This window comes from Phodopus roborovskii, unplaced genomic scaffold (assembly GCF_943737965.1).
Source record: "Phodopus roborovskii unplaced genomic scaffold, PHOROB, whole genome shotgun sequence".
In the NCBI taxonomy this organism is placed as follows: Eukaryota; Metazoa; Chordata; class Mammalia; order Rodentia; family Cricetidae; genus Phodopus; species Phodopus roborovskii.
Genome location: NW_026126636.1, coordinates 13070743 through 13087916, shown reverse-complemented (window position 1 = coordinate 13087916; position 17174 = coordinate 13070743). Strand labels below are relative to the sequence as shown.

The following is a 17174-nucleotide window of genomic DNA, read 5'->3' as shown; positions in this document are numbered from 1 at the left end:
GTGAGAATTGTCAACAGGGACTGTGTCCGGAAATAGAATTGTAAATTTTCCAGAAGGTACTCAGAGGAAGAACAGACAGGAAGAGACATGGTAGGCAGGACAGAATAGAGTGCATGTCACAGGTGTCACGTCTCACCTGAGATTCAGCACTGTGGACCGCTGTATAGATGGTCTGCAGCCATCCCAGGCCATCGAGGCCCAGGGTGGGCAGGGACACTAAGCAACTGGAGCCTGTGAAACTTGCCGGTAGTTACCAGATTCTCACAGCCTCCTTCCTTTTTTCAGGTTCCCTTGTCTTCAGAAGCAGTTATGGGCCCAGGCCTGGTAAGTGGAACCTACCGTTACCCTCATCCTACCCATACAGTTTTTAGGTTAGCAATGTCCCTGGTCTATTCTCCCCTTGCTCCCCAGGATAGCCCTGGGTCTTGCAGTCTTGAACAGGTTAGGTACACAACGCAGAGTTTTGTGTGTAGGCTGAGGGTTGCATGAAATCGTTGGCAAGTGGGTGTAGAAGGTTACTTCTCTAGTATGCGCCTCAGCCTGAAGGGGGGATTGAATTAGTTCAGGCATGTGCATATCTGCTTCCTACCTGGAATAGGGATCAGTGGGGTGCAGCAGTCCTACCTGGAATGACTCTGAAAAAAACAGAATGTGTACTTTGTATGTGAATATGGCGACAGGAGATTTGGGTGTGAAGGAAGCTGGCGAGCCAACACATTCTCCTCAGGCTCTCTGTGGCTGCTGCATGAGAAACGGGATAAGGGAGATAGATGGTGTGTTGACACTAATCCTGTGGAGACCTGAACAAATGTCTATACATCCCACATAGGGAATTGAGGACAGACAAAAGTAAGGATGCCAGCGAAGTCCACCTTGGTGAATTAGTGAGATTTATTAGGGCTCCTTACAGGAATGCGAGTCAAAGGCTACCTACAGGAGTAGAAATGATTCAGTGATTAGCTGTGTCAGCAAAAGACCACCCCTGCGTGGGCTGATGACTCATGAAAGCTGGAAGCCTAGAGCATGCTGCACAGCTTGCAGATAGGTAGCATGCCCGGTTGTAGTGTCTTTTCCAGGCTAGTTTCTTCAGCAATCTTTACTGTTTGTATGAACTTGGACTGAAGTGGGCCTACCATGTCATTATGTAGCCCAAGCTGGCTTTGAACTTGTGGCAATCTTTTTGCCCCAGTCTCCTAAGTGCTGGAATTATAGGCATGAGTCAATATACCTGGCTTTACTAGTGATGGTTGCTGGGTAAATTTGAACAAAGCAATAGCATAAAGTAGGATGTCATCATAATAGGGTTGGGTCAGCTTTGTACTAGGGTCTGTGAGAGGTTTGGGGGCATATGTTGGATCCTGTTTGATTTTCCTAAGGACTCTCTGGATCTCACATGCTGAGTAACCAATGGGTAGGCCAAAGGGCTGCACTTTGCTGTGTTTGTGAGCAAGGATAGAGAGATGTGTGGAACAGAATCCTATGCACTTGGGATGGAAGAGTTAACCGATGACCCCAAAGTTCACACTGAAGACATAGGAATGAAGGTTGCAAATCCTTGTTTGGTTGTATATAGGACGAAGGATATGGAGGACTGCAGGCTAGTTCTATGTAAGTAAAGCGTGCAGCTCTACCTGTCAGGGCTGGAGGTAGATGCTACTTACTGTCCTTCTATTGGTGCTGTGCATAGGTGGTCAGTGATCATTGAGACTGAGAGATATTTGGAGTAAGTGGTACCCAGGCCTGATATTTCCTTGTGGGATGATAGGATTGGATGGGAGATGTATATTACCTTGGAGTCTTCAGAAGGAAATGCATCATAAATGTATATTGGGTCAACAGGGTGTACTTGGAGTTCTGAAAGAGAAGCTGATCATATGACGAATTGTCTCCACTGTGATAGGGTGTGACCTTTGAGGATGTGGCCATTCACTTCTCTCAGGAAGAGTGGGTGCTCCTTGATAAGGCCCAGAGGTTCCTGTACTGCAGTGTGATGCTGGAGAACCTTGCACTTGTGGCATCTCTGGGTAAGGTCCTTGCATCCCTCCTAATGTCTTAAGTGGTTTCTACCATTACTTTTTCCTGAGAGTGACTGCTATCTCTGGAGTCATAACAAGTCTCAAAATTTCTCCATTAGGGTGACTGTCCACATCTATAGCATCCTTTGCCTTGGTTCCCACCTAATTCCTATAGTTGTCATTTCTTTCTTTTTCTCCGTCCGTCCCTCCCTCCTTCCCTCCCTTCCTTCCTCCCTCCTTCTGTCCCTTCCTTCCTTCCTGAGATAGGGCCTCTCTTTATAGTTCTGGATATACTAGAACTCACTATGTAGTCCAAGCTGGCCTTGAACTCCTTAGAGAGATCTGCCTGCCTCTGCCTCCCAAGTATTGGGATTAAAGGCATGCACCAGGCTTATTTGACATTTCTTTATGGCTGCCTCTGTGAGGAATTGCCGGCATTGTTATGTTTATTTTTAAATAAAACGTGGGCTATTCTTGAAGGACCCTTAAGTTTTTAGTTCTGTTTTCTTCTCATACGCTATTTTATGTTGAGTTGCTATGAATTAGTACTGGTCACTCATTTGCTTTTTCTTTTCTTCTTTTTTAAAATATTGTAATTTTCATTTCTCATGTGGTTAGTGCTGTAGGGATGGTCTTGGTTGCCTCATAGAGTTGACATGAAACAAGATTGTCTTAGAGGAGACCAGATCTGCTAATAGGTACCCAGGGAAAGACATGATTCTGTCATATCAGAAACCAATAAAGTGCCCCACCATGTTTTAATAAAGGAGTCACCCATTGTGTTTCATTTCTACCTTCTCCATGTTTAATACTTTGCCATCTTGTGATTTTACCTGTGCCTTCTAGCTCTTGGCTACCTTGATGCCATTGCATTCTTAGTTTTGACAAGTGGTACCATGGGGCACATGCATAGCTTTAATTAACCCTTGATCACTAGCTGCTTAGTTTCATTGTTTTTGCTCATTGTAGCCATAACCCCAATAGAAAAGGTCCTGCTGATGGCTGTCACTTGAGGAATTGCTTGGAGACCCTACCCTGTTCCTCCTTTCCTGCATCCCATCCTGTATCCTTTGTCTAGGGTAATGTACCTTGTACTATATTTGAAACAGCTCCCTCAGCTGGTCTGCAACTATTTTGTTCTTAGAACAGTCCAGTAGTTTCATTGTTTCTTATCCTATTGTGTGTGTGTGCGCGCGCACGCCAGCGTGTGTGGTGGTGGTAGGGGGGTGATAAGCTCTTGGTTGTGTAGCAACTTAGATTGCCAAGTGCTTAGAGTACTGGTGTAATCTTAAGTCCAGCTGTGCCATTGTTTTCTGTGTCTAACTTACCTTTGTGGTGGGCTTTTCTCTTTCCACTGATGCTAGCATTATTTCATTTGCATTTCAGCATGTATGTCTCTGATTTCAGGTTCCTGTCCTGGAATGAGGGTTGAAGAGGTAACTTCTGAGCATGACGTACCTCTAGAAGGGGTGATGTCTAAGACAAGTCCATCTACTCAGGAGACTCATCTCTTTGAGACACCTGTCCTAGCTTTGGAAGATGTCTTACACCAGGCTGAATTCCCAAGCACACACACTATGCAGACATTGTACTTGTCTAGAACATGTGTGGAAAGCTCTGGTTTGAACGAAGACATTAACCAGTGCCAGAAGAATTACACTGGAGAAAAGCCCTGTGAAGGGGATGCTGACAGGGCTTCATTTATGTCAAGCTGCAGACCCCATGTGTTGATAAAGCCATTCATCTTTGGGAAGGATGGGGAAGAGGCCCTTGCCTCCATAGGCTGTCTTCAGCAGCAGGCTGCTTGTAGTAGTGAACAGTCTCCCACTGGTGGCAAATGTGGGGAAGTACTTTTGAGTGGAGAAAAACTTAAGTACAGAGAATGCCAAAAAGGTTCAAGCCACAAACACGCACTTGTTCAGCATCAGAGTGCCTCGCCTGAAAAAGGGCCTCATGAGTGTAGCAAGTATGAGAAAGCCTTCTCTTGCAAGTACAAACTTGCTCAACACCATGACAGTCACACGGGACAAAGGATATATGAGCATTCTCAGCATGAAAAGTCCTTTAGCAAAAAGTGTCACCTCATTGCACATGATAGAATTCGTCCTCAAGAGAGACCCTATAAATGTACTGAATGTGGAAAAGCCTTTGTCTATAAATCTGAACTCATTTACCATCAGAGACACCATAGTAGTAGAGTCCATTATGAGTGTGTGGAATGTAGAAAATCCTTTACGTACAAATCCAACCTCACTGAACACCAGAGAATCCACACTGGAGAGAGGCCTTACCAATGTGATCAGTGTGGGAAATCCTTCAGACAAAACTCTAGCCTCTTTAGACACCACAGAATTCATACTGGAGAAAGACCTTATGAGTGCTATGAGTGTGGGAAATCCTTTAGACAAATTTTCAATCTCATTAGACACAGAAGAGTCCACACTGGAGAAATGCCTCACCAGTGCAGTGATTGTGGGAAAGCCTTTAGCTGCAAAGCCGAACTCATTCAACATGAGCGAATCCACAGCGGGGAAAGGCCGTATGAGTGTGGCGAGTGTGGGAAATTCTTCAGACAGTTCTCCAACCTCATTCGGCACCGGAGAGTTCATACTGGTGATAGGCCTTACAAATGCAGTGAATGTGAGAAATCCTTTAGTCGCAAATTCATCCTCATCCAACACCAAAGAGTTCACACTGGAGAAAGGCCTTATAAGTGTGGGGACTGTGGCGCCTCCTTCACCAGAAAGTCTGACCTCATCCAACACCAGAGAATTCATACTGGAACAAGACCTTATGAGTGTGAAGAATGTGGGAAGTCGTTTAGACAGTGTTCTAGCCTCATTCAACACCGGAGAGTTCACACTGGAGAGAAGCCTTATGAGTGTGTCGAATGTGGGAAAGCCTTTAGTCAGAGTGCTAGCCTTATTCAACACCAGCGACTGCACACTGGAGAGAGGCCTTATGAATGTAGTGAATGTGGGAAGTCTTTTAGCCAAAGTGCTAGCCTAATCCAACACCAGAGAAGCCACAGTGGAGAAAAGCCTTATGAATGTACTGAATGTGGAAAACTCTTTACCCACAAGTCTGACCTTATTCAGCACCAAAGGGTTCACACCGGAGAAAGGCCTTATGAGTGCAATGACTGTGAGAAATCCTTTAGCCGTCGCTCTAATCTTGTTCGACACCAGAGAGTTCACACCTAAGAAATTTCTTTTTTTTTTTTTTTTTGAGACAGGGTTTCTCTGTATTGCTTTGGAGCCTGCCCTGGAACTAGCTCTTTAGACCAGGGTGGCCTCGAACTCACAGAGATCCCCCTGCCTATGCCTACTGAGTGCTGGGATTAAAGGCGTGTGCCACCAAAGCCCAGCTTCCTAAGAAAGTTCTTTATTGTGTAAGAAATGTACTGTTTAGTGTGGTAGTGTAGTAACACTGGAGAAGACATGCAGCCCTCTCTGGGTTTAAAGATAATTCATATGGGCTTCAAAAGTGAGGGTTATTTCAGATATATCTAGTGTGCCCAGGGTCATGTCCTGATTTATGCCATTGACAGTGTCTGTGGTAGAAACCCTGTTGCCTGGATGATTAACACTGAGGATGAGTATCCCTCCTGCATGCTCAGAGAAGCAAACGTCCCTACTCTGCTCTGTTTTTGCCTTGGAGACCCCTCATTCCCTTTTAGGGCAAGAGTTGTGTTTGGGAGGTATGGTCTAAGTTGTGCATTTAACTTTGCTATGAAAGATTACCTTGTTCAGGTGGAAGTTTTGTTTTCATAGTGTGCTTGTGATGAATATTTCCAGGTTAGAATTCACTGACATGGGAAGTGCTTGCTGCACAGAATGTCTGACTTATCTTTTTGAAAAGATAGTTTGTTTATGCACCTTTAATCTTGAAGGTTCTCTTTGTTCTGTGGTGTGACTTATCAATTGACTCATGATGTCAGCTTGGAGGCATGGATGAGTTTCATAGATAGCCTCACTTTCTGTGTTTCCGAAGAGTATTGGTCTGATTTTCATGGCTGCCCCTGCCTTCACAGATAAGACTGTCAGGTTTTGTGTTACTGACTAACTGAAGGTGCTATGATTTTTGTGAGCTAAGAAGTCCTGGTGAAGAGAATTATGGTGATCTCAGGTGCTTTTGTAAACCACATGAACAATTAATGTTTCCACTGGGGTGTCAAATAAGTCCTAGCATTGTTGAGGCCTTGCTTTGGAACCATTTGATATAATACTAGTGAGCAGGGCAGCAGTTTGTGATTAAATTAATAGATGCAGGAATTACCTTGCATTTTCTTTACTGGACATGTATGTGTGTTGGTGCACATGCACCGTGGCACATGTGTGGAGGTCAGAAGGCAGATTTTTGAGATGATTCTGTTCTACCATGTGGGTTCCGGAGATTGACTTTTAAGTCATCAGGCTTTTGGCAAATGCTTTTACTTGCTGAGCCATCTCTCTGCTTCTACTAAGAATTCATCTATAGATGTTCTCAAGACCTGTATGGCTGTTTTTGTGAATTTCTTTATTTTTTTTTTCTTCTCTGCCTTGGGTCAAAAGCTGTACAGGCAGGAAAACACACCAGGGGAGGTGGTTTTGTAGGGTAGGGTATAATTCAGACCTATTTGTGATTCAAGGGGCAGTAACTTTTATTACTTATCAAGTTTGGCTGCCAGTGGAGCATGGCTGCATCTCTCAGGTTCTGAGAAGAATTATGGTGGAATCCACATTAGGCTGTAAAAAAGATCTGAGAACAGAGGGCCGTCTAGGTATACTGTTTTGGGACACTGTCTATACTCCCACTTATTTATATAAGTGGCAAAGTACATGGCATGGTGCTGTGGCTTGTGCTTGTAGTTCTAGTTTCTGGGAAGAGTGGCAACTGAGGAGTTCATGGGCCCAGGAGTTTGTGGCTCAGGGAGGGCAATACAGCATGACAAAACAAAACCCCAGTTGGTAAAGTCTTGAAATCATTACTGTTCTAAAAACAAATTTTTTTGTCATCTGTGTATTTGTGACATGCACATTTATTATCTTACATTTCCTACCTCACCTGGAAACCAATTTTTTTTTAATTTAAACTTTGTGTGTATGTGTGTTTTTCCTGCATGTATGTTTGTGTACCACATGCATGCTTAGTACCTGTGGAGGCCAGAAGAGGGAGTAGGCTCTCCTGGGGCTGGTATGGCAGATGATTGTGGCGCCCCCATGTGGTTGCTGGGAACTGAACCCAGGTTCTCTGGAAGAATGTCTAGTGCTCTTAACTGCTGAACCATCTCTTCAGGCCTTGATTTTCCTTAAACAGATTAGTTTACATCATTTGGAATTTTAAATTACTGTCATCATAACACGAATGCTTGTGTATGTGTGGATGTGTTGTATAATTCAAGATTCAACAGTGGTTCTTGTATGAAACATTGTTATTGTTGCTGAGCAGTATTTTGTGTGGATCAACTGTTTATCCATTAATTTATTTAGAGTTTTATAGATCATGAATAAATCTGCTGTTAGTGTTTCAGTTTTCACTTGGCTATACATTTTAATCACTTTCTTTGTGTTAATAACTTAAATTGTAACACCAGAGTTAAAGATGGATTATTTGAAGAGCAGTTTAGGAAATGCCAACTCTAATGTGTCTGTTCTCTACTGCATTCTTGCTAGCAGTATGTGAAAATGGTTGTTGCTTTACATCCTGGCATGTACAGGATAAGGTCAGTCCTTTAAGATTTTACTGTACTTAGTGTATTGTGACATTTCACTGTGTATTTCATTGCATTTCCTTAGGTATTCTGAAATAAAACACTTATTTCATGTGCTTAATTGTAACTTGGACATCTCTAATAAAATGACTGTTCATATATTTTTATTTTCCTTCAGTGAATTTTTATTATTATTACCATGATGATGATGAGATAGGAAAATGTAATCCTGGCAATCCTGGAGCTTCCTATGTAGACTGGTCTGGCCTAGAACTCACAGAGATCCACCACCTCAGCCTTCCTGCTTCCTAACTGCTGGAATTAAAGGCTTGTGTGACTGAGCCAGGCCCAAATTTATTTGAACAGATGTAACAGAGTGTAACAACAAATACCCACAGGATTTTGCTCATACTGCAGGGGTAGGCATAGTATTTTGTCACGTAGAACAACTGCTTTTAAATACTGGAGGAAAACAACTTTCCCTAAGGTTGTTGTCAGTGTATGATGCCCATGTAGAACATACATACATTTGTAAGTTTAGTGTGCATTTTAAACATATCACCCATCAGTTTCTTAAGTTCAAGCATTCAGTAGTATGTTAAGTGTCAAGCACAGTTTTGTAGCCTTTGCCAATTTCCTTGTAAACTATTGAGATCAGTTTTCATCTGCTGAGATGTCACTGCTCATGGAGTCTGGAAGAATATGTAGTAATAACCTTTTTATTCATTTTCCAATGTACTGATTGAATAGGTGCAGATAACCCCAAGAACACAGATATTAACTAAACATAGTGATTATGAATGGTAGATTATTTTTTCTTTTTTTCGAGACAGGGTTTCTCTGTGGCATTGGAAGCTGTCCTGAAACTTTCTCGGTAGACCATGCTGGCCTTGAACTCACAGAGATCCAGCTGCCTCTGCCTCCCGAGTGCTGGGATTAAAGTGAATATTAAATCTTAAATATTTATTTTTAAAATAATTGTGATATAATTTACTAAAACCTGTGTGCATTTAAAATGCTCTTTGACATCTTTATATGTGCTTATATCTTGAAACCAAATGTCCTTGCTCTTCTAAATATATATTTTCCCAATGGGTATAATTACTGATTAAAGTACCCATTTTAAAAATTATTTTAACAAATCAGACAGTTCCTTATTTGTATACAGTGTACTGTGAACACAACCCCCTCCCCACCCCAGCCTTCATTACCTTCTCTTATCCTTTCCCCTCCTGGTTATCACCTTCCCAGCATTTGTTGTTATTAAAAAGGAGAAAGAAAATAAAACTCAGTGGGTATGGAATAGGAGAGGATTAGAAAGGAGTTGGGAAATGTAGAAGATTGTAAGAGAAGGCTTCTGGGAGATTGGGAATCTATCGATCTACCTCAAGATCCAGGTATGCTACCCTTGGGCATATACTCACAGGATTATCCACCCGACAAAACACTTGCTAAATTACATTCTTTGTGGTTTTAATTATAATAGCCAGAAACTGGAAACAACCTAGTTCTCTTTTAACAGAAGAGTAGATACAGAAAATGTAATATATTTACATACTGGTACATTACACAACTGTTAAAAAAAAGGACATCAAGAAATTTGCAAGAAAACGTATGGAACTAGAAAAAAAAATCATGAGTGAAGTAACCCATACCCAAAATGATAAATATGCTATATATTCCTGTTACGAGCATGTTTTCCCATCGGCCTGGTCCCAGAGCTGTGCCAACCCCAAATAACACACAGGCTGTATTAAATACAATGCTGTTGGCTAGCTCTGTCTTACATATAAACCCATTTCTATTAATCTAAGTGTTTCTGCATGGTCTTCTCTTACTGGAGAGAGGGCCCAGAGTTCTACCCTGTTGGTCCTACATCTTGAAATTCCTCCCTACTACTTCCCAAATCTCCCTTGTCTCCTAGTCCCACCTATCTTGCTTTCCTATCGGCTAACAGTGCTTTATTCATTAACCAGTAAGAGAAACATAGTTACAGAATGACATCTCCCATCATATTCCCTTATAAGTGGACATTAGCCTTTAAGTAAATAATAACCAAGCTACAGTTCATACACATAGAAATTTAGGAAAAGAGGAAGAGTCTAGGAGTGACACATGGATCTCCCTGGGAGTGAGAAATAAAATAGATTTTGCAGGCAGATTGGGTAGATGGGAACAGTGTGGGGTAAATCAGGTGGGGAGGGAGATGGGGTGTGGGGAGAGAGTGCAGGGAGAAACTGCTAGAATTCCTAGGCATTTGGTAGTGGTGTGAACAACAAATACAGTAGAAACAACCTGGAATTTATGTAGGGAGTCCTTTGAGGACTCCTAGTGATGGGAGATTCAGAGTCTCACCTGACCATCTGTGACAGGCAGGACAGGCAGGGCTTCCAGTGGCAGGGCAGGGTTGTATGTAATTGAGTTGTTGGTCAAGGAGGTCCCATTGAAATTCCCCAACAACCCAGGCTTTTGCTGACACAAATGGTTGCTCTCTGCAAACTGTGGGGTCCCAGTGCTGAGGACAACACCCACACAAGTCATTGAACATGGGGAAGGAAAGCCGGTGCCTACATGGATCCTTCACCCCTACATTCTAGACTCTTTGGTGCAGGCAGGTACTCTATAGGACACCAAAAGAGAAATGTGGACACCAAGCCAGCCACAAAACTTTTGAGCTGTAATCTCTGCTACCTGAAAAATCTCTAGGACAATTGTGGCAGAAACTTGTGGGAATAGCCAACCAATACCTTGGTTTGATGTAAGGCACACTCCAGGAGAAGAAGCCCATACTCAACACTGCTTGAGTAAACAAGAACAAGGGACTAAGTGGCCAGAGACCTGGGGTAAAACCAAGCACTACTGGCTAAAGAAAAAAGATATCAATACAAATGACTCCCAGTGATACTCTGCTATTCTCACAGAGAATTCAAAACTCCAAATGTTCAGTATTGTGGTTTTAAAGGATGATAGACTTCAGAATTTTTAATCACTGAATTTATAGCCTTCTTTGGGACTATGGAATTAAGGTTCTGCCTTTTGTTCCTTCGTGCTAAGGTCCAGGAGGATTTTTTCTTTCTTTCTTTCTTTCTTTCTTTTTTTTTTTTTTTGTTGTTGTTTTTTGTTTTGTTTTGTTTCTTTTTTGACCACAATCTTTGTGATTAAAACCTCATCATATTGATTCCAGGGCATACAATTCAACCTAACAGAGAAAGTGCTTGTGAAAGACCAGTCATGGTGGCTGTGATAGTTTGAATATACTTGGCCCCCATAATATCATAGGGACCAGCACTATTAGATGTGTCTTTTTTGGAGTGGGTATGGCCTTATTGGAGTAAGTGTGTCACCGTGGGGGCATCCTTTGAGGTTTCCTATGCTCAGCATACCACCCAGTGTGTCAACTTCCCGTTGCCTGAAAGATGTAGTACTCTCAGCACCAGCATCATGTGTGCATGCATGATGTCATGCTCCCTGCCATGATGATGATGGACTGAACCTCTGAAATTGAACTACCCTAGTTAAATGTTTCCTTTATAAAAAGTCATGGTGTCTCTTCACAGCAATAAAAATCCTACTAAGACAGAAGTTGGTGCCAAGGACTGGGGTAGTGCTATGAAAGGCCTGACCATGTGTTTGTTGGAGTAATATGGACCTTGGGATGGGTGGATTTGAAAAGCAATAGAATGTTTTAAATACTGCTTAATGGGCCATTAAGGAGTGTGGAAGACAGTGATGCTGAGTGTGATTTTATCAACTGTGGGTGGCTACCTCAAGAGGTTTCAGAGGAGAATAATTTTAGTGTGCTGCCCAAAGATCATTCTTATGCTATTTTGGCGAAGACCTTTTTTCCAAAGAGTTGGCCTGAGGCTAAAGTCAGGGGTTTTGGATTAAAACTTTTGGCAGAAGAAATCTTAAACAGCCTAGTGCACACTCTGGTAAGTATAACGAAGACTTATAATGAAAAGGAGCAGGCTGAGCAGGAAAACTAAAAGTATAATTTTGAGGTGAAAAGGAGCATCAGGGAGTGGAATGAAACTAAGTCTTGTGTTCAAGGAGATAAACTAATTAAAAAAAAGGAATAAAAGGGAAGGGGAATTGGGATTGGGATGTAAAAAGTAAATTAATAAAAAAATACATATTATAAAAGTAAGAAATGAAATAAAGAGAATAGTAACCTCAGGGCAAGATTCCACCCACATAGGATGGGAGATGCGATTCTGTAAATATGTTTCTCATACTGGTTAATGAATAAAGCACTGTTGGCCAATAGGAAAGCAAGACAGGTGGGACTAAGAGACAAAGAGGATTCGTGGAAGTAGTAGGGAGGAGTCAGCATGGAGAGACTGGAGAGAGCAGAACACCAGCCCTACTCTCCGGTAAGATGAGACCACGTGGAAACACTTAGATGAATAGAAATGGGTTAATAAATAAGACAGAGCTAGCCAATAAGAAACTAGTACCTGGCCAACAGTGTTATATCAAATACAGAGTCTCTGTGTGTTAATTGGGGCTGGTGTGGCGGTGGGACCGGTGGCAGGAAAATCCTTACTCCTTACACAGATAAGTTTTCCAAGTTGTGCAAAAGAACTAAAGAAAATCTTAGAGCCAGGTGTGGCAGGACACACCTTTAATTGCAGCACTGGGAAGGCAGAGGCTGGCAGATCTCTGAGTTTGACACCAGCCTGGGCTGCAGAGCAAGATTCAAGACAGCCAAGCTTGGGCAGTGAAAGACAGAAAGTTGGTTAAGATATAATTTTAAAAGGGGGCCATGTTCCAACCCCAGCAAGCAGGCAAAACTTGGCAGCTTCGGCCTCCTGGTTCTGGTTTTAGGGGCCATATCCTGGGTCTGGGGGATGGCTATGTCAGGGAGGCGTTAACATTGTAATCATGAGGAGCCAAGTTGGAACCTCACACACCCTTAAAAATATGGCTCGAGACACTAGCATGTAATCCCAATACATGGAATGCAGAGACTGGGGATCAAAGTATTTACACACCTTTCCAAATAGGCTTCAATATTTCATTAAGACATCATATCTACAAAACTGAGCTGGCAGAATGGTAGAGTCAGGTTTTGGATGTTGAATCATGGCTCTCCAATTTTGTGTGATATTTTGATTGTGCTCTGACAAGTAAAGCTTGCTTAGAGTCAAAGGGTAGAGCTAGCCACCAACTGATCAAAATTAACCTTAGTGGTTTGGTGAACTGTAGACAGATAGGAGACAGGAAGTGGGGGAAGGGAGCTGGGAGAGGATCTTGGCCTTTTTGGAGGAAGAAATAGACGAGGTAGGAGGCCACTGGTGGCTACACCACCACTGCTTCTCTGAACTTGCAGGTTCTTACCTCAATAGCTGCTCATTTTCATTAATAAAGAATAATTATATAAATGTTTCATTCACATGCATTCACAATAGTGACACACCCATAAGAAATGCCTTCAAGATTAAAATTTGCCTCAGTACAAGTTGACAAATCTGGAAAGGCTTACTATAGTATACAGGTAGTTGCACTGTATCCTTTTTCAGGGCCTAGATGTTCATACTGCTCAGTCAGTGACAAAAATGGCCAAGGTAGTGATCATTTTCAAACACTGATGCATGCATATTCCTTGATGTCACTGTACAAATCACTTTTTAAAGTTTCAGGATATTTGGTTAAATGTTTATTTGTTTGGTCATTTTTTATTTTTAATTACAAACGTGGTTTCATTGTGTAACTCTGGATGGCTAGGAACTCAGGGCAATAAAACTCCCTCTGCTTCCCAAATGCTGGGATTAATGATTTCAACCTCCACACACTACTATTTATTTGGATTTATTGCTATATAAACAAGTTCTCATTTCACAGTTTGTCCACATTTACACTCCTTTCAGCTTTGTTTGAAGTTGAGAATTTCACGACTGAAACCAATTCCAGGTAAACTATTACCATAATGTTCAGTCATGTTGCTAAGAGCAGAAGCTGTGTGCCTGTGTGTCATGTTGCTAAGAGCAGAAGCTGTGTGCCTGTGTGGAGATGATGTATGTGAAGGAAGATCAGATGAAGTGGGGTCCATCTTGAAAACAGAGACTGGCCCCGTAAAGAAAGGCACACAACACTGCGACCAAAGCTCACAAGAAACTGTTTTCCTCCCAGGGACAGTGACTCAACACTTGCAAACACAGCATGAATACTGACTTTGGAAACAGAACATATGAGTGCCAGGATGAAGTCATTAGAGATGAGGGATAGACAGATGAACCAAGCCATAGTTTCATGGACTCTTATTTCCATAGTGTATGAAAGCAAAAAGATGACCACAACTCTCTCTGGAATGATGAAGGAAACTGTTTTGACAGTAGTCTCATAAATGTGAAGGATTCCCTTCTCATTCTCCAGAGAGGGCAGTATCCTGAGCCTGAAGATGTGGGTGTGTTAGGAGTAGGTTTCCCACTGGCCTGGTCCCAGAGCTGCACCAGCCTAAAATACAGAGATGCTGTATTAGATATAATGCTGTTGGCCAGTTACTAGCATTTCTTATTGGCTAGCTCTATCTTAAATATTAACTCATTTCTATTAATCTAAGTATTTCCACATGATTTTATCTTACTGGAAAAAGGGCCTGGACCTCTGTTCTCTCAAGGCTCTACATGTTGACTCCTCCCTACTACTTCCTTGAATCCTCCTTGTCTCCTAGTCCCGCCTATCTTGCTTTCCTATTGGCCAACAGTGCTTTATTCATTTACCAATATGAGAAACATACTTACAGAATGACATCTCCCATCATGGGTGTTTCTTTTGAATCTCCCCCCACTTGTCAGAAGATCAAGTCAAGGCTCCTTCAGCTACAGGAAGAGTCCCTGTATACCAGAACCATGAAATAAATTGTCACATATGCTGGTCACAGCTAGAGACTCCACAAAAATCTCAAACCTTACAAATTGGAGGAATGTCCCAGAATCTTCTAGTATCCCTGAAACCTTTAGCCCACACAGCAATGAGAGGCCATTTGTCAGAGAGACTTCTATAAAGTCACAGACCTCTGAGTTCATGAGGCCATACACAAACCAGAGAAGCTATTCACATGACACACATGTAGAAGATTCAGAAGATCCTTCAGCCACAAGACCAACCTGAAGAGTTATGAAAGGATTCCCACAGAAGAGAAACTCTACACCTTCTCCCTGTGTAACCATGGCTTCTGCCAGTCATCCACATACCACCAGCACAGAAGGAATTACACAAATCAGATTGAACTGTATACCTTCCTCAGAAGAGGTTAGCTGGGCTAGAACATGAAGAAGCATGTAGCTTCTTAGCCAGTGAAGATTTGCTATTTAACTTCCAGATTGTTCCTGCTGTTTGTTGTTCCATCCAACTGGTATGTGAGGGTAAAGAAGATGAGTAATTTGACAGTTGTTCACTAAAGTTTATCCAATGCCTAAATATTGGCTTTTATCTTAATTCTCATTAGTAATTGTTGATGTTTCTCTGTTTCTCCTGCGTGTTATGTTCCATGTGTGTTCATGTATGTGCCTCTGTGTAAGGTTGTTGGGCCTTATTTTCTACCTTATTTGAGACAGACGTTATCGTTCTACAATTTGAACCCCAGTTCAGATGGTTCTGTAGCTCACAGAGATCCTCTTGTCTGCATTCCCAAGCTTAGGAGCTGATAGGACAGATGTCTCTGCTACTGCATATGCCTTTCAAATTATTTTAGTGTGTGTGTGTGTGTGTGTGTGTGTGTGTGTGTGTGTGTGTGTGTGTGTAGAAGCCCTTGCATGTCAGCAGGGGCATCAGATCTCCTGGATCTGGAATTATGGGTTCTTGTGAGCTGCCATATGTGAGCCAACTGAACCTTTGTCATCTGCAAAAGTAGTAAGGGCTCTTAACCACTGAGACATGACTCAACTCTTTGATCTGTGTTCTAACTCTATTCTTCAGATACAAAGTAGGGTCATTGGGTTTCTGCATCATGCACTCATATACTGAAATACTGTCCCATCTCTTTAATGCTTCTGTTCTAATATGTTAATATGCACTGCAGGTAGGCATTTTTCTTGAATGTCTTTGAGACATAATAGTTTTGAGATGTTGATTCTATCTGGGATGCATAGTGATAGGAAAAGTCCCTCCAGGGGTAAGGCCATGCAACTAGTTTATACTTTAGTAGCGATGAATCTCTGTTTCTTCTGCCATATGCTTATGCTCAAAGAACTGACAGAAAAGTTTCCCTTCTAGTTCCTAATTGTTCCTAATTCTTGGAGTTGCTTATTTTGTTTTATTTTATGACAGGAACTTGGGACCAAGTTGTTTAAAAGTTACTTCAAATCCTTGTGGAGATGCTGTCATCATGTGATTACAGTAGAGTTGAAAATCACCAATCTTCTGGGAAACAATACCAAGAGATCGTGAACCTTTAAATCAGGGAAAGTGTCCTATCATAGCTATAGCAGAGTCTCATGTCTCCTAGCAACATCTGCCACCATGGTGTGATTGAAGACTAAGGTGAGTGACCAGAGAATAGGAGTAGCAAGAACTAAAGGCATTAGAAAGAACTTGTTGGAGAAGACATGCTTGTGCTATTGGATACATCTTACATTTTTCCTAAGTGCCTCTTTTAATCATAGTTGTATTGAAAATATTTATATTACATTTTTCTTTCAACAGCTCTGCTGAAAGGAAGGAGAGAAGCAGAGGAGGAAGGAAGAAAGGCAGAAAGGAAGGAAGGAAGGAAGGAAGGAAGGAAGGAAGGAAGGAAGGAAGAAGGACACTGAATAGGTGGGGTAGGGAAAACTCTGGTATTGGTTTAGAAACTGGTAATTTGAATGTGTTTTTGGATGAAATTGGGGCTATTCCCAACTCAGGGAGAAGCCAGCTGTCAATCCTCCCTAAGGTCTGTGAACCCTGTTCCTTCCATAAGCTGGTACTGAGTCTCTCATAGTAGATATATATATCTGAGTAAAATATCTTTTAGTGGTATCAACTCACTTTTCATCCTCCTAAATTCACTTGTCAGTCTCTTTCTGTATCTCTCCTCACTGTCTCTATCTCTCTCACCCTCTTCCTCTTTCTGCATGTTTCTTCCTAATTTTCAGTTTTTAACAGGAAGATCTATTTGGATTCTTCTTGTCTACAGATGATACTGCGGAGTCCCACCCAGGGACCTGCACCAACTGAAAAAGCCATGAGCTACATCCCCATCTCACCATGCTCACTTGAACTGCTTTTATTCTTTTCATCCCTTCAGGGATTAAGAGTTAAAATTGAATAAATTACAAATAAGGAATAAATACATACTAGGAATATGATTTATTTCTTGGTACTTCATCTATTCTAAAATATGGCAGCTGTTGTGTGGTTCTAGCTCACCTGTTATCTGCAAGAACATACAGATAAAGTGCTCTTCTCATGTGAAGAGTTAGGCCGGATCCTTTCTGGAAAATCCACACAGGTATGCTTGGCTTTCTCAATTCCTGTTGTCTTGTGAC

General features: G+C 41.9%; 1 protein-coding gene across 1 annotated transcript; it reads left to right on the top strand.

Moving 5' to 3' along the window:
• The first annotated feature begins 309 nt into the window (after window positions 1-309).
• LOC127238456 (zinc finger protein 551) lies at window positions 310-5235 on the top strand. Its single transcript, XM_051207074.1, has 3 exons — window positions 310-324; window positions 1901-2024; window positions 3423-5235. Exons 1-3 carry the CDS (start codon window positions 310-312, stop codon window positions 5216-5218), a joined length of 1935 nt encoding a protein of 644 aa, XP_051063031.1. The 3' UTR covers window positions 5219-5235.
• Window positions 5236-17174: the final 11939 nt, after the last annotated feature.

Coding starts and splice junctions, on each gene's coding strand:
- LOC127238456 (XM_051207074.1), top strand. Junction 2,025..3,422: donor TGCACTTGTGGCATCTCTGG/GTAAGGTCCTTG, acceptor CTCTGATTTCAG/GTTCCTGTCCTGGAATGAGG.